The 26991-nt window shown below is 39.4% G+C and overlaps 1 protein-coding gene across 1 annotated transcript in view; it reads right to left on the bottom strand.

Annotated features, from left to right (window-relative positions):
* The window catches only part of CPEB3 (cytoplasmic polyadenylation element binding protein 3), a 144600-nt gene extending 118419 nt beyond the window's left edge, over window positions 1-26181 (bottom strand). Inside the window, exon 1 of the mRNA XM_024739545.1 lies at window positions 25315-26181. Within this exon, the coding sequence (XP_024595313.1) occupies window positions 25315-26181 (867 nt within the window). The remainder of the gene's footprint in view (window positions 1-25314) is intronic.
* Between the last annotated feature and the right edge of the window lie 810 nt (window positions 26182-26991).

Here is a 26991-nt window from a genome sequence, read left to right as displayed (position 1 = left end):
CCCCGTGCACCACAACTACTGACCCCGCATGCCGCAAACTACAGAGCCCACACACTCTGGAGCCCACGCACCACAAGAGAGAAACCCATGCGCCACAATGAAAGATCCCACATGCTACAACGAAGATCCCACAACTAAGACCCGACGCAGCCAAAAATAAAATTAAAAGTTAAAAAGCTTTAAAAAAAAAAAAAAGAATGATATGCTCCAACATCTACCTAAAGGCACTATTAGACTATAAAAGACAGCTATATCCATAAACACCAAAGTATGCCCTGCTTCTATTCATTTCAACTGCTGTTTGGCTTCAATGGTTAGGTGAGGCAACACAGCAGAATTCACAGATTCACCAGAATCTGACAGGGGCTGCAATGTGAACGCTTCTGCTGTAGCCCCGTTATCCTTTGATCCCTGTATTTAAAAACTGATCAGCAAAACACAGCTGCTTTTATGCAAATAGTCCTATGGCAATGAAAGCAATAAAGTAACAACTCTGCCAGTTTGGGCTAGCACCTGTTTAGGGTTCTTCCCACTTCAGAAACCAACAGATGATGCCGTGCCCAGCAAATGATGCCGTGCCCTGCATACACACAGATTAAGAGCTATGGAATATAGCTTTTCACTGTCACTCCCTGGCCACCACTGGAGAGGTCACCAATGTGCTGTGTGTTTATTTTCTAAGCAAGGAACATGGTGAGTACCAAAAAAATTCACTCCACGTTGATGGACTGGAACCAGAAGAAGAGAAGTATTATTTTTTTCTCAGTTTCCAAACCCCTCTCTTCTAATGGCAGAAGGGAAAACAAACAAAAAACAAACCACAAAAAACCTCCTTTGTATATTTTACCACAATAAAAAAAATCATCGGGCTTCCCTGGTGGTGCAGTGGTTGGGAGTCCGCCTGCTGATGCGGGGGAGGTGGGTTCGTGCCCCGGTCCGGGAGGATCCCACGTGCCGCGGACCAGCTGGGCCCGTGAGCCAAGGCCGCTGAGCCTGCGTATCTGGAGCCTGTGCTCCGCAACAGGAGAGGCCATGGCAGTGAGAGGCCCGCGTACAAAAAAAAAAAAAAAAAAAAAATCAACAAATAAAATATTTACACAGAACCAGAACATTTAAAGCTACCATGCATAAGGCAACAATAAATTATATTATTAAGCTATATATTAATCTTTTCTATTATCTTCACTATATTAAAAAACAAAATAATTGTTGAATTCCCTAAATTATATAAAGCAATCTCAAAAAAGTTATTGCTAAGACCATATCTATGTCATGTTATGTTGTTATGTTTTGCTGTTTTTTCTCTATTTCAGTATGCATTTAAAGAATTCTAATACAAAATACTGGAGGGAAAAAAAAACAAACCCTGCTTCTCAAGTTTATTGTACAATCTCATCCGATTCCAGATGAGACCAATAATAAAAACAGACTGAGTAACCAAACAAATATAATAGGATAAATGGTCAAAAGCCCTGTCTTAACCATTTTTAAAGCTTTATTCTTTCTGAATTTGAACTGGCTTACTCCCCCTTTATGCCCGACTGTCTCTGACATAAGATAATGCTGGTTTATAAAAATAGCTACCAATCTGCCTCTGTAGAGAGGGAAACGGAGGTATACTGTTTTTCATAATAAGCTTGTAGAATTTATTCGGTCATAGCTACCATATAACAGATAATTAATATATGCCGGACTCTGTGCTGAGTACTTTAGTGCATTATTTTATTTAATCTTTACAAGTGTCCTATGTGATAGATATTATAATCTCTATTTTACAGATGAGGAAACTAAATCTTAAATTCAGTTCTTAATACAAATCAGGTAATCCTTGAAGAAGGCTAACCACACACAAATCATTTGTTATGTAAGAATTCCAGGAAGAAAAGAACATCTATAAACCCTTAGCCTAATCTTCCATTTAAATGTTACCACATTTAAGGTGAACACATTAAAGTACCTAAAATGCAAAGCATCTACATTTATTAAAATATTTGGTATTTGGAAGGTTAAAAAAATTTAGTTCAAACTGAAGCCTGTATCATTCTAGTCACGCTAGTTTAAGGTACTTTAGAGATTATACAGTAAAATGCAATAATTTAGATTAAGGGAAGTTCAATCAGAATTTCTAAAATACCTACATCACAGAATATTTCTTAGAAGAACAGCTTTCTTTATCACTTTCAAATGTTAGTGCTAACAAGATTTTGCCAAGTGTGCTGAGGGCTGTTTTACTCTTTCTTCATTTATTCCACATATATTTATTGAAAACTTTAATATGCCAAGCATTAAAGATTAAAAGGTTAAGTGAGGCATACATAGTCTGTCCATAAGCCAGCTGTCTAGTTTACAGATACTTACTATATAATGAGGTAAATGCAGTGACAGAGCTATGCGCTTGGAATTATGGGAGCACAAATGACAGAGAGATCAAATATGCTTCCAGAAAAGGAAGGCCAGAGGCACAGAGACTTTCACAAACACCTGGGTCCAACTTCCTCAAGAAATTTGGAAGGACCCTAGAAGAGATTCTTCAAAGGAAATATATGCTATAGGCTATAAATAGATAAGACTTGTTTGTAAATACTATTGACATTAACGATGTAGCTTAGGAAACCATTTCTCCAGGACCGTATCAGGTTAATCTGTGGGTGAATGTGCCCAATTTCAGAATAATATTCTACCACAAAAGAGTCCAAGTTTATTTTAAAGACTTTTTTTTTGTGGCCTTAAATCTTTTCCCTGGTAGTCAAATTTGGGGATCTGGAGGGGAATATTACCATTATCTGTTAAGTTAGATCTGCAAATATTCATTCTCTAGCATACTAAGGCAACAAATAATCTGATTTCCTCTTATTACCTTTTATTTATAGAGCACTTTACATCTCCGAAAGCATTTTCATACACCTTTGCTCATCTGAACCTCATTAGGGTCTTTTGGGTTTTTTTTGGGGGGGGCGCTGCTTTGGGTCTTCATTGCTGCACACGGGCTTCCTTTAGTTGTGTCGAGCGGGGGCTACTCTTCGTTGCAGTGCGTGGGCTTCTCATTGTGGTGGCTTCTCTTGTTGCAGAGCATGGGCTCTAGGCGCGTGGGCTTCAGTAGTTGTGGCACACAGGCTCTAGAGAGCAGGCTCAGTAGTTGTGGCACACGGGCTTAGCTGCTCCGCGGCATGTGGGATGGCCCGGGACCAGGGCTGGAACCCGTGTCCCCTGCGTTGGCAGGCAGATTTTTAACCACTGCACCACCAGGGAAGCCCTAGGGTGTTCTTTTGAGCCTTACTTAGCATGCCCAATTCCACTTCAACGTATCCCAGAAACTTTCTCTTCTTATTAAACCAGCAACAGGGCTAACAAAAACTCCTGTAATTAAATAATAGCAGAACTGATTGCTACTGGCTATGTGCCCAGTACAGTTTTAAACACTTTACATGTTTCAACTCATTTCTTCCTCATAAGAGTCTGTGGTGGTAAATACTATTATTATCTCATTTTAGGAAAAAACTGAGGCAAAAAGATAACAAACAGAAAGTATCTGAGACAGGAGTCAAACCCAGGCAATTCTGGACCTTAAAACCATTGCGCTCTTCTGCATCAAAGTGGATAATCATTCCTAGTTAATAATTCTCATTTCTGTTATTATCTAACCATTATTTTTCTACCATTCCTGGTGTGGGGGGTGTGTGTGTGTGAAAAAGAGTTGTATGATAACTTCTTATTGATATATTACTGTTTCTTATTCATTAAGCTGAACCCCATAGGAACAAGGGGAAAGCAAAATCATGAATAATTCTAAAGTGGATTTTTTTTCTGTCTGTAATTTTAAATCTCTCTCCCACATCTAATAGAAGGCTGAAAAAACCCTAACATTTTACTTCAATTTGTGTTTCAAACACTGTTTTGAGGAAACTGTTTACTTAAGTGAGAAAATTTCACTTAATCTGCTTTTGAAAAGTAATTAAAGTAGGACCTCCTTTTAAGGTATAGCTATTTGGAGGTTCTTAAACTGGCTCAATTTACAAAAATTAATTTTATTCCCAAAATCTTGTGGGAATTTTACTTCATAAAAAGTGAGGTATCAATGTAAAAAAACTTACATATGGACATAAATATATAACCATAAATACATGTTTATGTATGAAAACATATATATTATTCTTTCCACAAACCTTTACTGTCACTAGAATATGTCATGGCTTCTAGAGACAGAAAAAAGAGCAAGCAAGTGGACTGGCTACGATTTGATTATCCTCATTCAATGAGACTATGGGGCATAAACAATATTCCAAAAGCAAAGACTCAAAAGAGGGATTTCAAGGCACAATTTGAGAAAGGAAAAAGGAGAGAAAAGCTAAGAAGAAATAAAAAGGAAAAAGCAGATAGAACTCACTATTCTTACAATGGTATACACAAGATAATCAGTCTTGGGAATTCCCTGGCAATCCAGTGGTTAGGACTCAGTGCTTTCAATGCCAAGGCCCAGGTTCAATCCCCGGTCAGGGAATTAAGATCCCGCAAGCCATGCAAGTGCAGCCAAAAAGAAAAAAACTCTTTTCACTGGGATGACCAGTGGCAGCCAGAATAACACTGCTGCTCTGAAGTTGGACAGAAGTAAAAATTCGTAAATCACAGCAATTGATAAGCACTCACATTTCAAAAGAAATGGACAAGCTACTTAACCTCCCTGTGAATCAGTTTCCTCATATGAAAAATGGTGATAACACTAATACCCACCTTACATGGATGCTATGAAGATATTTGCAAAGCACTTAGTAGGCTATGCAGCATAATGTAGCAACAAGTAAGTGTGAAATAAATAAAATAAACAAATGAATACCATTCGTCCCTGTCATCATGCAGGGAAGTGAAGGTGGTGATATACCACAGTATGGAAGTTCTGAATGAACCTCAATTTCTTTTTCATGAACTAATGATGAAGTAAAAGTAAGGCATGATTTACAAGTTGCAAACTACAGAATTATAAAAGAGGCAAATGGCAAATAAATTGCATTCAAGTGGAACTGAATGCACATGAAAAATCTACAGCAATTATCTTGAAATAATAGAAGACAGGAAAGTTGTTGGAGAACAAAAGAAAGGAGGGAAAATATTATATATATGTACCCACACACACCCCTCCCCTCACATAGACTTTAAGGAGTAATACCTAAACTACTGAACAATCTGTAGTCACTTGGAAAAACTGTAGGTATGAACAAAACTTCAATAGATATACAGTGCTTTTAAAAATACTTTTCATTTCAATAATTTTATGATTTTGTTGACAACTCATCTACCCTTTATAAAAACAATTTCATTGAAAATGTAAACATAAGAGAGGGGGGACTTCCCTGGTGGCGCTGTGGTTAAGAATCCGCCTGCCAATGCAGGGGACACAGGTCCAAGCCCTGGTCCAAGAAGATCCCACACACCACGGAGCAACTAAGCCCGTGCACCACAACTACTGAGCTTGCACTCTAGAGCCCGCAAGCCACAACTACTAAGCCCGCGTGCCACAACTACTGAAGGCCGCGAACCTAGAGCCCACGCTCCACAGCAAGAGAAGCCACTGCAATGAGAAGCCCACACGTCACAAAAAAGAGTAGTGCCTGCTTGCCACAATTAGATAAAGCCTGCATGCAGCAATGAAGACCCAACACAGCCAAAAATAAATAAATTAATGAATTTTTTAAAAAAAACATAAGAGAGGGAAGACAGCAAAAGCAAGAAGAACTACAATTCTGCAGCCTGTGGAAGGAAAACCACATTCACAGAAACAAAGACAAAATGAAAAGGCAGAGGACTTTGTACCAGATGAAGGAACAAGATAAAACCCCAGAAAAACAAAGAAAAGAAGTGGAGATAGGCAACCTTCCAAAATAAGAATTCAGCATAATGATAGTAAAGATGATCCAGGACCTCAGAAAAAGACTGGAGACAAAGATCGAGAAGATGCAAGAAATGTTTAACAAAGACCTAAAAGAATTAAAGAACAAACACATAGAAGAATTAAAGAACAAACATAAATAGACTTTAAAATAAAGAATGTTACAAGAGACAAGGAACGATACTACATAATGATCAAAGGATTAATCCAAGAAGATATAACAATTATAAATATATATGCACCCAACACAGGAGCACCTCAATACAAGGCAACTGCTAACAGCTCTAAAAGAGGAAACTGACAGTAACACAATAATAGTGGGGGACTTTAACACCTCACTTACACCAATGGACATATCATCCAGATAAAATTAATAAGGAAACACAAGCTTTACATGACACAATACACCAGATGGATTTAATTGATATTTATAGGACATTCCATCCAAAAACAGCAGATTACACTTTCTTCTCAAGTGCACACGGATCACTCTCCAGTATAGATCACATCTTGGGTCACAAACCAAGCCTCAGTAATTTTAAGAAAATTGAAATCATATCAAGCATCTTTTCCGACCATAACGCTATGAGATTAGAAATCAATTACAGGGGAAAAAATGTAAAAAACACAAACAAATGGAGGCTAAACAATATGTTACTAAATAACCAAGAGATCACTGAAGAAATCAAAGAGGAAATCAAAAAATATCTAGAGACAAATGACAATGAAAACACGACGATCCAAAACCTATGGGATGCAGTAAAAGCAGTTCTAAGAGGGAAGTTTATAGCAATACAATCCCAGAGAAAACCATAATTCAAAAAGACACATGCACCTCAATGTTCACTGCAGCACTATTTACAATAGCCAGGTCATGGAAACAACCTAAATGCCCACTGACAGACAAATGGATAAGAAAGATGTGGTACATATATACAATGGAATATTACTTAGCCATAGAAAGGAACAAAATTGGGTCATTTGTAGAGATGTGGATGGACCTAGAGACTATCATACAGAGTGAAGTAAGTCAGAAAGAGAAAAACAAATATCGTATATTAACACATATATGTGGAACCTAGAAAAATTGTACAGATGAACCAGTTTGCAAGGCAGAAATAGAGACACAGATGTAGAGAACAAACGTACGGACACCAAGGTGGGAAAGTGGCGGAAGGGTAGGTGGTGGTGGGATGAATTGGGAGATTTTGATTGACATATATACACTAATATGTATAAAACATATGACTAATAAGAACCTGCTGTATAAAAAATAAATAAAATTCAAAATGTAAACATAAAAGCTCAAAGATAATATCTAGGAATATCTTTAGTGATAACAAATGAGAATGAATGTAAAATGCTTTTGTCAACTGTAAAGAAAGCACCACATAAAATTAATAGAAACAGTGTCTGTACAATATATGCAAGATTTAGCCATTTCTGGGCAATATTTGTTGTTGTTCAAAACACTCACTAGCTTTAGAAAATTTGAGGAAACATTCTACCTACGGGAAGCAAAGGCTTAGCCTAGTAGACGGTCTGTCAAGCATACAAGAAAAACCTTACATTCTCCGTGTAAATTATATATTGTATCTCTCTCTATATATATGTTGCTTTAATGATGGCATGCTAATGGAAAACCATAGATTTATGCATAAAAATGAGAAATGAAACAGAAACCACAAGTTATAAAACTATACTATGACTTGCAGTACAGATATACTGTGCCAAATCATGACATAAAGCACAAACTATTTAAGACAAAATTGTTTTAAACATCAGTACATTCAGATCCATTTGTTCTAAGACATATATCTGCACTGTCCAATATGGTAGCCTCTACCCACATGTGGCTATAGAGCAATTGAAACGTTGCTAGAACAAATTGAGATGTGTTGTAGGCATAAAATACATCCTGGATTTTGAAGACATAGTATGAAATGAACAATGTAAAATACCTCATTATTAAGTTTTATATTGATCACAGGTTGAAATATTTTGGATATAGCAGATTAAAAACAATATATTATTAAAATTAATTTTACCTGTTTCTTTTCACTTTTTAAATATTCTTTTCACTTTAAAAATTTTACATTATCCTTGCAGGATAACAGAAATAGACTGTGCTTTGCAGTCTATTTCTATTGGTCAGCGCAGCTACAGACAAATAGATTTAATGGTAACTCAGCTTGAATTCTGTGTTCCAAAGTTAAGATCACTGACTATTCCAGCAACTAGACTAGTTTACAAACTTAACCAATCCCTGCCCAAACTGTGCTAATTTCTGACCTAAAACCACCCTACGACTAACCTCAGCCTCCAAAATTTATTTATGCACTCTAACTTCCCCACTTTTAAGGCACTCCTGAGACTGTCAAGGTGGTGCTGGCTCAGCAAGTTCAGGAAACCCAGCTTTTTATGATCAGCAGGTTTCCCTGGTGGTCTTTGTACAGGGCTTTGACAAAGTCAATGAATAAGAATTGTAAAATGCAATAAGTTGTATTGAGGAGGCATAACAAGAACGGTTAGAAAAAAGTAATTATATATAGGTTGTTCTGTCTAGTTATTTAAATTACCTAAATTAAAATCCACACTTGCAGCAATCTACCTTATCTTGGAAAAGTGAAAGAGCAAATCATATGGGCACTAAGGTTCCTGCTATGACAGAGTAGGAGTACGTAACACTAAATTAGACAACAGGAATAATATATCAGTTTCACTGAGGTTTCTGAGTGTTACAGATAGGCTGAAAACATGATCTAAATTTTTAGACTTTTTAGAATCCTTATTGTTTTTGTGATTTGTACCCAACTCCTGACTGAGTCTTTAGAGTAGAAATGGGTGGGGTTTTAAGGGAGACACAAAACAAATGTAGCCATCTTTACTACTTTCCTTTCAGTCTCAGGACTCAGTAGAATACCATTTTAAACCCAGGAGCCAGGGTAAACCCCCTAGTCTAGAGTTGATTATAATGTGGCAAGTTAGCTGAAGTCCACCAAGTTTTTCCAGTACAGAGTGAATTACACCCTGCCATTTTGATTCCCTTCAATGGCGACATTTAAACTCCAGAATTACAGCCACCTAAATAGGCCATATTTATGAAAAGCTAAATACATCCTCAAATCACTAAACAGAAAACCATACATAAGACTCAATTTTCAACTCTTCACCATTGTACACATATTAATCGCAAGTAATACACACTTTCGCTTACCCCAAAATAGTCACCCATCCCACCTAAGTTTATTTTAACCATTTTCTTTCAACTTTGTTAGTGTTCTCCACATCAGTAAGTTAAAAGACTTTCTTAATAGACAGACATCAGATACACTATGACAACCTAACTATAGAACATCAGAATAAAAACCTTAACTTGAGAATCATTCATTTATGACAAAAACACATTTACTTGATTTATCAATATGATGAACCACAATCATTTTGCAACTCTGACAGCTTTACTTTGATTTTCAGCAAGTTTCTCAAGTATTTCTCCACTCTTGATGAATACTCAATCACGTCCATATTAACAAAATTAAGAATGATTAAGAATGACCACTGACAAAACAGTATTCCAAAATCAAAGAAACATTTTGACTTTTATATCATTAATACCACTTCACAATTAAATGGTCTATTCAAGATGTCTCTACAGGGTGTATGTATATATGTGTGCATACATATGTAAAAGGGAGAGATGTGTTTTAATACAAAGAATTACAAGCAGAGACCCTGTTCTCCAGCCTGCCTTCAAATATACTACCCATAGTGAGCCAATATAAATCGCTAAACAGCTAAGACGACCCTTTTGTGAATTCTGTGGAGGAAGAGCAACAGAAGGTCTTACAGGGAACATTATAGCATAAAAAGACACTCTTGCTCACTGCCAGGGCCTGACCTTACATCGATTCTACATCTTCACTTTTAATTGCGTGCCTGCTGCTCATCTTTACTTGAATAGCCCTCCGGCAGCATAACACTCAACCTATTGTGGGCACAGTGATTCAAGAAGTCAAAATATCCCTATCAGTAGTTTAAGATGAAAATAGGCAACAGCAGTTTTGACTTCTTGAGCTTCAAATGATAAAATTCAGAGAGAAGGCAGAAAAATTCTGTAAGTGCCGAAGTGAGAAAGGGGAAAGACCATCTTCTTCTCCTCTCCCTCAATCCTTTTAATGGATGGGGACCTCCATGTAGAATGTTGTGGGAAACACAGTGTCACCACATTTTAGCTGGGGCAAAGCCATGTAGGGAAAGAGAAAGATGGAAAAATTAAATTAAATTAAATTAAAAAAAAATATATATATATGTAGCCTTAAGTTGATACTGTTTTAAGCATAACAGCTCAGAACAATCTTGTACTCCTTCACATCCTCTACTCCCTCCATCCGCACTCGCGACATATTCTCCTTTGTAAGGTTTCTCACAGGTACACCTCCCTAGATTTGTGCTAAACCCAAGATTACTATCATGCCTTCTCACCAGTCTCCTTGCCCCCAGGTTGCACTGTGGCAGGCACACACACTTCTCCAATCCACCTGCCTTGTCTTTCTAAACATACATTTTTATTGTATCACTGCTCTGATCTTAGCTCTTCAGGGCTCTCCACTGTCTGGAGAACCCACATTCCTAAGCCAGACATTCAAGACTGTCACTATCATGGTAAGTCTCATCAGTATTAGTCTGATTCTCAGCTCCACTTTGCATCCTTGTTACCTTTATCTCACCTACTTCTAATCTAAGTTCTCTTATAGTGTAGAATGTACAAAGACATGCTAAATGCTTTTTAAAACCAAGTGGAATCTAGTAAATAAAATATTTGTTTGTTTAATTTTAATCCTAAGGAACAACCAATCCATCCTCAATCTCCCAGTAAGATGAAAAATCCCCAGCTCTAGTCAGGAAAGTCTGCTCAATAACCCCACTTATGGCTCATTTTTCTTTCCTTATTTTGGATTCCCATTCTATCCAATCAAATTCTATCTATCCTTCAAAATGTAACTATGGGACACTACCACTTTTTAAATTTTTAAATTTTATTTTTTTCTTTTTTGGCCGCGTCGCACAGCTTGCGGATTTTAGTTCCCAGATCAGGGTTTGAACCCGCACCTTCGGCAGTGAAAGTGCAGAGTCTCAGCCACTGAACCACGGGGAATTGCCTATCACTTTTTTCAAAAAAGCATTCTAGGACAAATTATTCTTGACCCTACTTGGCCATTCATGGCAAATAACATCACACAATCTAGTCCTTACTTTCTTATTATGCCCCGTTGCATGTATGTTAGTTTCTAAAGACAGGATTCAGATATTTCACAATACCTAACACCAGTCCAAGAACATAGTATGTACTTTGTAAATACTGAATTCAAACTCCAGTTAACAGCACTGCCACATATACATGAATTTCTAGATTTATAATAAAGAGAAAGTACATAAAAGAGTATATAAGAATTTTTCACAGTATAGATAGTTTCTACTGCTTTTTCTATAGAACACAGATCTACAGAACACATCTTTTCTACATAGGTTGTCTTTTTACAGTTCTGACTATTGTGCGAAGTCATTAGACTAAATCAATAATACACACAATGCAAATTATGCTAAATACACAGTCTATCTTTCTTTGATGGTTTAGAACAAACGAAGTATCTTAGAGGCATCATGAATATTATGATCATGCTACAGGAGATTAAAAGATTGGTTTTTTTTTTTTTTTTTTTTTTTTTTTTAAGATTGGGTTTTGAACTTGCTTCTGACATTCCCTAGAAGAAACTTCTTAATATAAATCCCTGATGTCAGCTTACTTGCCTATGGCTTGCTTGCATAAAACTGGAATATAAAATGGGCAATTGCTTAACTTCCTGGATAGGATAAAGTGGCTGCCTTTTTGAATATTTAATTATTGTAACAAAAGCTGAAGCATCCTTTTACCTTGCTTTGTCCTCTTCGTTGAAATCTTCTTCACTGTCTTTCAATGTCCTTTGATGTCTCAGTATTCAATACATTCTCTATTATTTATGTCCCTCTAACAGAATGTGTCACTTCAACTCCCTTGTCTGTTTCAGCCCTCATCCCTCAAGTGTGAAGGAATATATTCACTATCAAGGGATTTTTCTCCCTTTCCTCCTCACTCCAGGTCTTATATTTTTGACATTAAACTATAATTTCCTTTAAGTCTCCTTCTATGTTTCACATTTAACAGAATCTAGCCCTAAATTAGAATTAGAATATCAAATATCCCACTGTATTTTAAAATGAAAATCTTCTGTTATACCTGGATGATTCACCAACTTTAAAACAGCTGTTCGGGAATAACATTTCATATGCTAGATCACACCAAAGTTGATAGGTCAAATGGAGTCATCTACCCTGGCAAAAATGTAGGAAGTAGGCAGTAAGCTCTAAAACGTTAACCGAATAATTTTGTTACCTTCAGATGAGCTCATGTCTTTGGAATATTGAGGAATTCAAGGTCAAAATGAAAAAAATCAATCTCCCCAGCCAGTCCCAAATTTTCTAAAATACTAAACTTATAATGCCTTTGAAAGTAGAGTTTAAAATTTTCCATTCACCAAGTTTTGCTTTGCAGCATCCTGAAACATTAGCACAATTAGTCTGCCTTTATTCTGCTTAAAATCAACTCAAAGTTTAATTTGACAAACATTGCAAAATAATGTTTCATCAGCATTGTAAAATGATTCAAAGTATTTATTGATAGATTGTGTTTTTGCAGCTTAAGGGCCAACTATTTTAAAGCTTTTTCCCCACCCCCAGATACCTTCTGACCTTCGAATGAGCATGATGGCAATAAGGTGCCTGGTAAAGCTTCAACTTAAACTGTCATCTTAAAAAAAACCCAGCCAACTCCCTCCCCAAATGAGCAAACTAACAGAAGTCTTTCTGTTTTAATTGAGGCATATACAGAATACGATGCTGCAGAAGAGTTCAGAACTGGCAAAAGTTTGGTCAATTTTTCTTACCAGGCCTTGATGTCATAACTTCTTAAAGACACTGTATTCCAAAATGCTCTATTGTTAAAATGGCTCTTTACCAATAGAAACTAAGTAATAGATGATAGTTAGGTTTCCACACTAGCCTAGAAGTAGTTAATTGGTTACAAAGCTAAACAAAAAAACCCCTAAATCATATAGGCAACATTGTTTCTATTTGAAAAACTGAAGATGTTTCACTTCTCTTGGTGTGTTGCAGGTCCATCACTGAGATCTAGAACAACTGCTCCTCTACCCCCCAAACCCCCAATTTCTACCCTCTCCCCCAGTTCTACTCTCTACTCTCTTCATTAGGTTATAATAGTAGGAAAAGCAACAACAAAGACATGAATGGGAGAGTGGACATGTTCCTCTTGAGGAAAGGAGGTCACATATATCTGCAATTTCTGAAAGTCAGTATTTCTAATTGTACCTCCTATACCAGAAATGGAATAACATCCCTCTCTTTAATCAAAACTTTCTAGTCCATTTATTCATTAAAATACATAAGCATCTACTATAGTTGAAGCTTTACTTAATTTACTTTCCACATTAACCCATGAGTTCCACCTTCCCAATAAAAAAATGCCCATAGTACATTCAACACCTGTGACCGATAAGCCTATAAATTTCTGTCCTACCAGATTAGTTACAAGTCAACCTAGAAATGATGGGTTTTTCCCTAATCTTTGTAATGCTAGTGTTATTATAAGTATGTGATTTAATATATGCAAGCCAGTGAAATGAATGCCAAAAAATTATGATGAAAAGCTAATTTGAGGACTTCCCTGGTGGCCAAGAATCCTCCTGCCAATGCAGGGGACGCAGGTTCGAGCCCTGGTCGGGGAAGATCCCACACGCCGCGGAGCAACTAAGCCCATGTGCTACAACTACTAAGCCTGTCCTCTAGAGACCACAAGCCACAACTACTGAGCCCACGTGCCAAAACTACTGAAGCCCGTGAGCCTAGAGCCCGTGCTGAAGCCACCGCAATGAGAAGCCCGCGCACCGCAACGAAGAGTAGCCCCCGCTCGCCACAACTAGAGAAGGCCCACTAGCAGCAACGAAACCCAACACAGCAAAAAAAAAAAAGGTAATTTGAATGCTCTAGAAAAAGCTAGATGAAAGAGGAGTTGGGTCCCTTCTATTTGTTTTTATTTTATTTATTTATGTATTTATTTATGTTTTGGCCGCGCCACATGGCATGCGAGATCTTAGTTCCCCCACCAGGGATTGAACCTGTGCCTTGTACATTGGGAGCACAGAGTCTTAACCACTGGACTGCCAGGGAAGTCCTGGGTCCCTTCTCTTTAGAAAGCTCTCAAATTAAAGTTAGGCAAAATTCCTGTGAGTTATGAAGAGGGAGAAAGACAAATTTTATGAGATGCCTAAGTTTTAAAAATCTTTTCAAGATTTATTGGGTGCCATGTAGCAGCATCTGTAATTCTTAACCATTTTCAAGTTATGGATTCCTCAGGAAATTTAATGAAGGTTACAGCCCACTTCTCTCCCTAGAAATACAAATGAATTAACATACACCTCTGGTGGATATTATATCCTGTCCCCATTTCTCCTTCATGCTCCATGAAAGCTCATCTCCCTGTGGCTCTACGGATCTTAAGCTTCAAAACATTTCATCCTGTTTACACCCATTGAAAAACTAAGCACTTTATTAGTACAGCAGAACTAAATTCCATAAGGTCTAATCTCAACTTTGCTAAGACCTTATTAGCGATATTTCAGACCTTCTAATAACATACACTGACCTCTCAAGTGAGTTTATTCAACTTAAATAATAAAGGATGCGAGGTCTCATTTCTCTTAATTCCTGTGGTCCTCCCATATGACTGATTGGTTAGCAATTCCTTACAGTTCTCTGCAATGCCTAGCTGTAACCCATAAACAAGATGACTAACAAGCGAACACATACTCTAATTCTCAGGGTACAATAAAAAATTTTTTTAATAAATAAATAAGGCTAGAATCAGAAAAAGCTCTTGACTTAGAACGGTAGTTATTTCTTCTCTCAGATTTAGTCTTTTAATAAGTAGTCCACAAAGTAATCTATCTTAATAAGGTTTTCCTTCCCACACATTAAGAGTCATATAAAAGCATGGGTGGATAAGAGATGTCAAATCACTTGCTCGAGTATTCCCAACACATAGCTTTCTCTTCTGAAGTTCCTCCAGTCTAAACCCACCTGGGCTTATGAGTCATGAAAATTCTAATCTGCCACTATTAAGCCTGTTCACCTCTAAATCATTTTTCCCAGCTGCCTAAACCAAAACTTGAACAGTCATTCTAAACTCCTCCTTCTCCTTTATTACCCACATCCAAGCAATCACTAGTCCTCCAGTTGGTCCCTTAATTCATTTCTCAAGTCTGTCCCTTCCTCTCAATCAATTTAGGTCCTTACGTGTTAACTGGTTTCCCTGTCTGTTTTTGGTTCCTGACAACCCATATCCCAGAATAATCTTTCCAGGACAAAGACGTGATCACTTCATTCACCAAATTAAAGCCTTACAATGGCTCTCAGCTTTAAAATCCTTCAATGTGGGCTTCCCTGGTGGTGCAGTGGTTAAGAATCTGCCTGCCAATGCAGGGGACATGGGTTTGAGCCCTGGTCCGGGAAGATCCCACATGCCACGGAGCAACTAAGCCCGTGCGCTACAACTACTGAGCCTGTGCTCTACAGCCTGCGAGCCACAACTACTGAGCCTGCGTGCCACAACCACTGAACCCGCATGCCACAACTACCGAGCCCACGTACCACAACTACTGAAGCCTGCACGCCTAGAGCCCATGCTCCGCAACAAGAGAAGCCGCTGCAGCGAGAAGCCCGTGCACCGCAACGAAGAGTAACTCCCGCTCACCGCAATGAGAAAGCCCGCAGGCAGCAACGAAGACCCAATGCAGCCAGAAATAAATTAATTTTTTAAAAAATCCTTCAGTGTCCCTACTGGGCAAAGTTGAAGGCACAGAAATGCTGGAATGTCCTTTGTGATGTGGCCCCTACCTACATCTCTAGTCTCATCTCTCACTTGCCTCACCCCTATGCTGAATCTTCTGCTCCCTCAACACACCATGCTGTTTTTTACCTGTGTCCCTGTTTTTCCCTCTGCTTAAAATAAATATTTGCTGCAACCTCTACCCCCATGCCCTGGTCTGTCTATGGAACCCTACCCATTCACTTCTGAATAAAGATTTAAAATGCCCAAAGATGTTCATGACAGCATTATGTTTAACAGTTAAAAACTGAAAAGCTAAATCCTCCAAATACAGAAATAATTTGTTAAATTACAGTGGATTCCTGTGATGGACTATTATGCAATAATAAAAAATGTTTAAAAATTAATGATATGAAAAGCTAAAAAATATGGCGATAAAATTGTTTACACAGAATCATCTCAACCATATAAAGTACACAATACATATACATAAAAAAAAGAGAGAACTGGCAGAAAATGCACCAACACATTAAGAGTACTTATCTCTGGGTAACAGAATTACAGGCAATTTTTTTTCCCTCAAGTTTTAGACAGTGAATATGCATTACTTTCAAAATCAGAAAAACTTCGAAAGTATTTTAAATTACAAAAGACTTTCCTGGAGACTTCCCAACCCTCCCTCCCCCCACACACAAACTTAATTATTCCTTCCTCTGCAAGTATACATTCTCTTTGTTGTGCATATCACACACAAGTATAAAACTTATCATCCTGTATTTTAATTTATGTTTCTCAGGGAGCTGTCAGAGGACCAGATATGGTTCAGCTTTAATCCCTAGTGCCTGACCTCTGGTAGCAGCCAGGTAAATGTTTATAAAATGAAACTGCTCTTACGTTGCTAGCTACATCTAAATGACCAGTATGTGTCTTATCAATCATTTGTAAATGTAAATCATTAACACATTCAACAAACATTTCCCATGTGCCTAAAATATCCCAGGTACTGTCACAACCCCTGAAAACACTACAGTGAAAAAGGTCCTTGCCCTTGTGGAACTTACATTCTAGTGTGGAGAAACAAACAAACAAACCCAGCTCACTTCAGACAGTAAGGAGTGCTATAAAGACAATGGGGGATGAGGGGAATCAGGGAAGATCTGGGGAAAGAGTGCAACATCAAAGACACACTGAAAGATGATAAGTGATAAGAGGCAAGCGGGTATAATAAAATGAGAGAACTGGACATCGAGTCTAAAGACCTACATTTCCACTCCTCCTGTCACCTTACTAGTCAGGTGATATTCTCTGAGTCTCAAGTAGGATGATAATTCCTAATTCACAAGAACGTGTAAGGATTAAATAAGATAATTTATGTGCAAAGGGTGAGGCCAGTGCTTGACATGCAGAGTCCCATGTATTTGTTAGCTGAATCTATTTGGAGAAGACATCAAAAATAATACAATACCCAAAAGCTGGAGTACATGGATTATGACTGCGAATGACGATGCCAAAAGATACTTAATGTAAATCCTATCCCTTTGATCAGGGAATCCTGTAATAGATATGTGCTTAACAAAAATACTGCTTACGCTATCCTTCTTAACTGTGTATCTGAACTCAGGATTCTACTATTGATTACAACCACTTTAAACAACAATGTGGCAAAAAGTTGACTAGCTTACCCATAAAATCAAATGCAAACACATTTAAAAAAAAAGATTCATGCTCCAAAAACTGTCTCTCAGCCTTTCCCCACAAACTTTATTCATAAACCTCACTGGTCTTCACTATTTTTAATCCCCTGCATATCTAGTTTATATTTCTCTAGTCCAAAAGAGGAAAGGAAATTTTCCACGGCAGATTGCAAAAGAGAGGTGCTTCTGGGCACACTCACTTCTTGTCCTTTTTCATTGCTGCCTATCTGAAACCTAAGAACTGGGTCTCCTGGACTTTGAGTAGGGGGTTAGAGTGTCAGATCACTCAAATGTTTCCTCTGAATTATTTAAATCCCTAGCTAGTCCCAAAACTCTACCATATATTTAAGATAGAAAGTCTTTTGCCCTTTACATCTCTGCTTTCCAATCTCACAATCTTCAAACGAACGACTAGCTGAATGGGCCTACTATAACCTACTCTTTGTCAACCTCTTAGACCAAAGAATTGTCACCTTAATATTTCTAAGTATTATTGTCAGAATTATTCTGACCCTCATTCTGATCACTTCCAGTATTAATAACTTGATTTGGGAAGACAGGAATAAAATAGACCACCATGACAGGGTAAGTTAACTCCACAAGAATGAGATGATGAACAGTGAAGAGGTAAAGAAAAATTTAACTCATAGGATACAAGTTAATATTCCCATCTATTGGTTGCCAAAATCTCTAATGTCAAAGCAAGAACCCTGCTTACTTCTTAGCATACCAAAGTACAAACAGATTCACAGCCTAGAAACTATGGGATGTCCATAAAGTCTGAAAAGCCAGATATTTTCTATTTTTACAAATTGAAGATGTCCTTTATAACATTCTGTACATTCACCTATGTTTCCATATTCTGTGAACATCTTGTAAAGAAATGCTATAGTGGAGAATCTGTCTTGAAAATGTTAAATATACTGTATTGTAGAAAGGACAAAACTATAGCAACTTGTATTTAAATGTTTAGTCATTCATGTAATGAGCACCTACTAAGTGCCAAGTGCTCATGAACTTCTAGACACTGGTTCAGTTGGTAGCACTGTCCATTTAATTCGTTGCACTGAATTACTAAAGATAGGGAGTTACATTTTTTTCTCTTGAATTTGATCTTGCCTTTGAAATAAGTTTGAACACTTGAAGAATGAAGATATTTGGCTGTACAACAGTCTTAACCACACAACAATATCAGTACACAAAGTTTCCTTCCCTCTGTGTACATTTATTCTATGATCACTTCAAATGATACAAAGGCTGTTTGGTACCCATTTCTGTTCCTCTCCTCTGAAGACTGCCAACAAGGATTCATATCATATAGTCATTATTTTTGAGAATTATATAATAGTGCTTCTGGGGAAAGAAAAGTGGTGTTGATTCTAAGATGCTAATTTATTGAATTATTTTAATTCACTAGTACTTTTCCACATCAAGTTAAGTCAAAATATTACAATGGTTTCACATAAGTTTACATGCCTAGCACCTGTAATGAACACTGAAGGATATGAAAACTAAATGTAAAAGAACTGAAGCATAACAGAACCCCCAGAGAACAAGCCACGTACAAGGTATAAGGACCAGTTGCAGAAAATTCCTTGTTAAGGCTGGCTACTACTGCAAGCACAGCAATCTCCCCAGGAAAGCATCTTTGAAGCTGTGGCTATATTACATTCCTCAACTCTCAAGATCCAAACTTGGGCCTCTATACTGAATTCTATCTCTGACAACCATGCTGGCCTCTACAGAGAGTCAGGCATGGTCTTCAGGGAAGTGGTGAAAAGGAACTTCAAATCAGAGCCTTTGGAGCTCCAGAATTACCAAAATCTCACATTTGCATTGGTGAGTCAGCCATGGCAGAAGCAGGTAGTTACAAATATACACCATCCTTGTGACTAACTCTATACTCCCTAACTTTCAGAGCACTATGACTGGCTTTCTAGGACAGGCAGTCACCATAACGTACAAAGAGCCCTTCGTTGCTCTTCCATCCCTGCTGGACACATCTTTCTAGGCCTTCTCCATTTCCAGATGTCATCAACTAGCATTTAATCCTGGACTACTAGCTATCAATAAATATTTCCTCTATTAAACTCGAACTGTGTCTAATTACTGGTGGTTAGGCAGGCATTTAAGAGTCATAACAGTATCTAATTTTTTGAACATTTTGTATACATTCTCAAAGCAAACCCAGAAGATAGGCTCTCTCTCTCTCTCCATTTTTGCAGACTTCTTGGAAAAAGAAACATGGAATAAATGACTTGACTCCAATCACCAGTGACAGAGCTGAGGCTTCAACCAGTGTCTTCCTCATTCCAAGCTTCATGGGCTGCCCACTACTCTATACTCCCCTCCATTCCTTTCCTCAGTAAAATCCACATGGCTGCATCAGATTTTTCATATTGTAGTAACGAAGCCATAATCTTTTGACACTTGCAGATCAAAACACGCCAAAATCCACCTGAGCAATGACACCTTCCAAATGGACGAATATTACACCTTGTGCAGCCCTTGAAAGAGAGCAAAATAGGCCAACCAGTGGAGAAAGCTATTTAAGCAGAAATTTGTGTCTTAGAGGATATCTAAACATATTACATTTCTGAGAGCATATTTTTATATCAACTTGCTGCAAGGTCATGAAGAGTTTAGAGCTAAGTACTTTTCAACATGCAATTTTAAAGTAAACAGTTTATATTAGATAAATGTTTTCAGTAGCATAGAAAACTTTCTAATATTTCCTAACCAATATCTCTTTTAAATAGAATATAGATAATGTGGCTTTGCTGGCACACATATTAACCACGCTACAATAAGTTCCGAAACAGTTTGTAGAGTTGGGTGGACTTTAAGTGATTTTGCATTGGAGCAGTAGTTAAGAAACCAACTACAGAAGAGTCTCTAGCTTTAAATCTAGGTCATAGTATCCTTATTCAAAAGCAAGCATAAACTAGACAATTTATATTACTTCCTGAAAAGATGGTTCCAAAAGAAGTAGCCTAGGCTCGTTGAAAACACTGATGTTTCTTCAAAATTTATTATGAATAGGCATATTTATTTTTCAAAATAATTTATACTCCCATGAATTCATGTAAGGAATTTCTTTCTCTGTTATAGATAACCCACCAGCACAATCAACATTAAATTACATTTAAGCAGACTTATGCCAGGAAATATAAAATCTATACAGTGGCTTTCAATTTGGGGTAGGAAAAGAGGGGCGGGATAAAGGCAGAAACGCAGAGAGAAAGCAGAACATAATTTGAATTTTTTTCCAAAAATACAAATTCAAAAATACATAGATAAGTTAATAAATAGGGGAATATATTGACTACTGTTGAATCTAGTATACGTATGGGCACTATATTTTTCTTCCTCTGTTCCTCTCAATAAAATATATTTTAACAACACAATCTCCAGAGTATATCATAAGGTCAAGTACGGACGCTGCCCAGTCTCCTCCTTCTACACTGCACTGTTAACTGATGTCCACTGGCTCTGGAGGCAGATCTCCTGGGTTCAAATCCCAACTCTGCCAGTTACTGGCTGTGTGATGATGAGGAAATAATGTAAATGCACTAACCCTCAATTTCTTTGTCAGGATAATGAGGGTAATAATAGTCCTATACCTTAAAGGAGTTCCAATAAGAAACTACATGTAAAGTGCTTAGCAAAGGGCCCAGGTCATAGGTAAATGGTGGATTATCACGTTGTTATAGTAACCAGGGGGTACCTTCAGCCAGAAAAAAAAAGACTAAATAACATTACATAGAAGTTTGGGGTCTTTCAGATTGCATGGGATGAAAAAGCAGTAATCCATACTAAGATAAGATCACGCAGAACCTCTGGCCACCATTAAAATAACAATAATCACAACTCAACATTTATATGGTACTTTACTATGGGCCAAGTACTGTGCTAAGCACTTTACATGCAGTTTCTTATCTGAACTCCTATGAACCAAGTAATTATTATTATTCCCATTTTACAGATGACAAAATTAAGGGTCAACATATATACCTAATTTGCGCAAGATTACAAACCCAGGAACTGGCAGCGTTGAGATGTGAACCTAGGCAATCTGCCTCCAAAGTCTGCTTCTGATAGAAACTACCCACCTGAACTTGAGCAAGTCATTTCACATATTTGAACTTTGATTTCCTCTTCTGGAAAATGAGCAGAGTAGTGGAATAGGTGCTCTCAAAAGTCCCTTCTAAACTTCTCTGGACAACAACACTATTTAAACCGAAATTCGCGACATACAGAAAACACCTCTGTTCTAGTCCTTTTACAAACCTAACTAAGCTTCTCTGTCTTACATAAATAGAGAATGAAGCATATGTATGATACCCCAGGTGGGGTACCTCACTGATTTAAAAAAAAAATTTTTTTTAATATAAATTTATTTATTTTTGGTTGTCTTGGGTCTTCGTTGCTGCGCGGGCTTTCTCTAGTTGCAGCGAGCGGGGGCTACTCTTCGTTGCGGTGCGCAGGCTTCTCATTGCGGCGGCTTCTCTTGCGGAGCGCAGCCTCTAGGCGCGCAGGCTTCAGTAGTTGTGGGGCACGGGCTCAGTAGTTGTAGCTCACGGGCTCTAGAGCGCAGGCTCAGTAGTTGTGGCGCACGGGCTTAGCTGCTCCGCAGCATGTGGGATCTTCCCGGACCAGGGCTCGAATCCGTGTCCCCTGCACTGGCAGGCGGATTCTTAACCACTGTGCCACCAGGGAAGCCCCCTCACTGCTTTTGAGTTGGTGGATGGTACATCACTAAGAGCCAGATACAGAATCTCATGAGATAATTCCATAAGTAAGCCCCTTTGAATGGAGCCCAAAGAGAACCTGACATAAATGAAGTCTACCTGACAGCACTAGAGCTACAAGGAAGTTAAGGACACACATCAACAAAACTAGCCAAAGCGCTATTACCCAAGTTATGCCATTTTCTCTCAGGACCTCAGTTTCCTTATTTATAGAAATGAGGTGGCTTTTAGATACAAGTAATCCCTAAGGAAGCAGCCACCCCAACCCAGAGAAACCAATCAACTTTGTTAGAATTAAGGGAAGGGCATAAGAAAGCACAGTGCAGTTTGAAAAATCACATTCAAATACAGTTATTGCTTTCACAATATAAACCACAGAAGTAAAGCTCCAAATATCCTATTATGTGGGTTGGCAAAAGAGAGTGAAGCAGCACTGCTGGGGGTGGGTAATGGATTTTTTTTTAATATTATGATACATTAGAGTAGATCACTACTACTGTTGAGAGCCCGTTTTAGCTCAAAGAGTCTGAAATAAAAAAATTAAGTTGGTATTCTATGAAATACAGTCCTAGATTTAAAGAAAAAAATCTTATTTGTCAAAATAATTTTTTAAAAAGTCATTAGGAGCTACTTAAGTTATTTTCTCTTTTGTAGAAAAATGATTTAAATAAATATATAAACATGTAAAATTCTGCACACGAGACTCAAGGTGTTTTTGTTTTTTCAAACTTAATATGCTTATCAACACAAACCAAGTCTGATAATTTTCCAAGCCAAAATACAGCCAGGTTACTCCTGCTCTGGTTCTAATATTGCTTCAAAACCCTGAAGCTCCATTTTAAGTAAGAAAAAGAAATGAGACATAAAGTCCATGTAATTCTTCCTGAGGCCAAATTTATAAAGCTCAATTTTCAATTAAATCTCTCCTCCTACAAATCTTTTGGCCATCTTTCCCTACTCAATAGCACTACCAGGGATGAAAAACAAGAATCCAAACTCAATCCAGTCCATCTGGCTCTCGTTAGCATGGCTGGTAAATGGTTTGCTGAGAAACAACTGGCAATCCCCACATAACTTGTCAATATCAGTTTGGGGGAAATTTTATGGATTTAATCTCTCCCCAGTTCCCATTTCTGGAGATAATCAAAAGCTAGTTGTATTCAGATTCTACTCTTAGAAAAAGATAATTGATGTCTACACTATCAGCTTCCAGGCCCAAAACCTCCCTGTTAGATTTTAGGTTATCCTCTAAGAATGGATTTGGGTAGAGATCATCAGAATAATACGAAGGACTATTAGAAAAAGAGGGGCTCTCCTACCAAATGCAGCCTCCCTGTCCAGCCCCCCACCACACACACACACACACACACACACACACACACAAAGAAATTCCAGAAAGTAGAGTCCTCCTTTTCTCTAGGGATCTAATCCCAGCACGCAGTCTCTTCATTTTATTAAAACAAACTTTAGAAAAATGGGGAGAAATATACCTTAATATTAAACTCTTCCATTCCTGAAGGGCCCCTGTAAAAATGTGTTAAGACTGTCTCATTAAAAACTCTCATACACATAATTTATGAGTTTCAGGGACCCCCCCCCTTGAACTGTTGAGGTTAAAAATCCTTGCTTTAGTTTAGAGAATCATGTGCTTCTTAATAACCCTATCTCCTTCATGGATGGAAGCCATGCCAAACATCACATCTGAAATGTAAAGAGCAATAAAATGAAGCCTCCAATTGCACCTGATGCTTTAAACTAACTCTGCCAAATGTCGGTTCTGCCATTTTTCAGCAATGCTCAAAGGATTTCTGTTTCATTTCCTTGGATCCAAAGATCCAAAGTGGGTCTTATCCAAAGCCCTCCTCTCTCCTTCCTTGTTTTCTTTTTTAACTGAGCCTCCCAGCGTATGGCCAAATCAATTTGTAAGTGAAGGGTGAATGTTTACCTGAGAACAAAGCCCTCCAGTGAACGCTCCCCCTTACCACCCCTTTCCAACTCAAGATGTCCAGGACACTGCCAACCGATGTGGCCATACACTGGATCAGAAAGCGAGAACAGAATAAGGACACTCCATTCAACCTTTTTGTCTGGGGCACTTCCTGGGTTTTTCATTGGCATTTAACACCAAGACACAAGGCTCATTTTTCATTAAAGTTGCAAGACTTTCACTTTGCCCAGTTTCAGATGGTGTAATTGATCTGCATTGTCTTCTTAAATAACCCAATTGAAGGACACTGCAGCTTTAAATATTTCAGAGCTAGCTAGCAAATAGTCTCCATTGCAATATGGCTCTGAAGGTCGCATCCTATTGTCTCTTTCCTCTGGAAAAAACAATTTCTAAGTCCTCCTTCTAGGTAACATAGGAAGGGTTATCCCTAGAATTCCCACTCTTCCATCCTGGTCCCTGATAGAGTTCCAGTGTTTATTGGAATCTCACACTCATAATTTTCCCGGCAGGGGCAATATGCTGATTGCTATTAATGATGCCAGCACCTTCGCGAGACATAAACACATGTGTTCACATTAGTTTAATTGAGCATATGCAACTGTCTGAAATAGCAACACTCAAGGGCTGTTAACCCCTTTAAGAGTGGGGCCAGAGTTGTTTGGGAGTGGATGGCTTTCAGGAGGCACCCTGAGCCCGGGATTGCATAACGTGAAATGTGTAGCTACTTAAAACGACAGAAATCTCAGCCTACTCATCCTGGGACTATGCCGGCACCCTGCCATACACTTGCAGCTTTTCTTGTCGAAGGTGAAAAGAAGAGGCACAAGCACGATGAAGGAAAAAATAAGCTAAAAGAAAAAGGCTCTTTTCTATCTTGTCAGGGTGCATATATACGATTCCTCCAGCAGTCACAGTGTTCCCCCACCCTTGTCCCCGGTCGTGGAACAGCCCCAGTGAACTGAAGGGTCTGGAAAAGGGCAGGGCAGTTGAACATCGCTGCCTTTTTTAAAGAACAAAAATCAACGGCCTATTAAATGGCAGGGAAGACAAGGCAAAGGGAGCAGAGAAGGAAGGCGTGTGCAGATGCACTGGAGCATTACCTGAAATGGCAACAGATTGTTACCATTGTCCGTCCGGAAAGCGTTATCCTCCATCCAGGACTTGGAGGTGAGCGGGCCCGCGCGGGGGAACTTGGGCGGCGCGATCACGTTGCTGGAGAAGGGCTTTTTGAGCGGCGAGATGGGGTTGAGCGGTGAAGGTACCCCGACGCCCACGCCCACGCCCACGCCGACCGCCCGGCGAGGGTCCCGGCCCGCCTGCAGGCCGCCCCACGGGTTGGACGGCGCGCTCCAGGCCGCGTTCACGCTCTGGTGCGTGTTCCAGCTGGACGACGCGGACGAGGCGGCGGCCGCAGCGGCCGCGGCGGCCGCGGCAGCCGAGGACGAGGACGGCTTGCTAGTCATGATGGGCTGGTGACCGTACGCCGCGGCAGCGCCCCTCTGCGCATAGGGCGCCTGGCTGGGGCTGGCGGGCGACCGGCGCTGCTGCGAGGGCTGCGCCTGCTGGGGCTGCGCAGGCTGCGCGGGCTGCGGTGCGGGCGGCGGCGGCGGCTGCTGGTGGTGCTGGGTCTGCGCCAGGCTGATCTGCGGGGAGAAGGTGCCTCCGAAGACTGGGTTGACGTGGTGAGGGAAGTTCTGGAAGAGCATGGTCCCGTTGACTGGCGTGATCCCCTGGAAGAAGCTGTCCTCTACCGCGTTCGTGGTGCCCGTGGACCAGGTGCTGCCGAAGGACGGCGACAGCGACGCGCCCGGCGCCGCGGGCTCCTGCGGCGGCGGCGGCTGCTGAGGGGGCTGGTGGAAACCCAAGCCCGGCAGGAGCGGCGATTCCATCTGCATCTTGTCGGGGCCGTTGGGGGCCGGCGGGGCAGCGGCGGGGCTGAGGGCCGGCACTGCGCTGCTGTAGCTCATGCAAGGTCTCTAAAAATACTCTGAGAGCGTCTTCACCCTTTCTGATGTCTAGGTTCCTTTTCTGTATTAGTGAGAGATGTGCTTATAAGACAGAAAGACGGCAATTTCGCCACGTCTCTTTTCCCTTCACCGGAACTCAAAGCGTTCACCCTGCAATGAGAAACCGATTCTGGTTCCTGTTTTTTCCCAAGCACCACCCTCCCCTAGCTATTTGCATACGTCAATAAATACTGCTGCGTCCTTCAGCAAGGTTAAAAAGACACCGCACACGACCCTTTCTACCCCCCTCTCCGGCACTTTAAAGAAACAGAAGTCTTATCCCCCTTGATTAGCAAACTGCCTTCTTGCCTCGATAATTGTTTCATTTAGCAGCAGCGAACCACGAGGGAGGAAATCCTTGGCATTTGTTAGGAGGAGGACTCAGCTGCACAATCATTCTCTGGCCTCCCAGGAGCTGCAGCTACTCCATTTTGTTAGGAGACATTAAAACAAACAACAACAAAAAAAACACATTGTTTTTAAAGAGGTAAAAATCTACTGAAACATTTTCAAGTGCTTGCTTCTTGTTACTCTAAGGATTAGGGTTTTTCTGCTTATTCTCCAATTTTCTCGTCTCCAATTCTGCCTCACAAGAGATTTTTTGGCATCTCAGTGGTTCAGGTCTCAACAGGAGCCTGAGAATTTCTCCGCAGAGTGAAGAAATGTTCTGGTTGGATTTAAGGTCAGAGAGAGAGAGAGAGAGAGAGAGAGAGAGAGAAAGAGACGGGGAGGGAGGGAGGAGGGAGGGACGGAGGGACGGAGGGAGGGGGC

This window comes from Neophocaena asiaeorientalis, unplaced genomic scaffold (assembly GCF_003031525.2).
Source record: "Neophocaena asiaeorientalis asiaeorientalis breed wild unplaced genomic scaffold, Neophocaena_asiaeorientalis_V1.1 scaffold597, whole genome shotgun sequence".
Lineage (NCBI taxonomy): Eukaryota > Metazoa > Chordata > Mammalia > Artiodactyla > Phocoenidae > Neophocaena > Neophocaena asiaeorientalis.
This window is presented reverse-complemented; position numbering and strand designations above follow the sequence as displayed.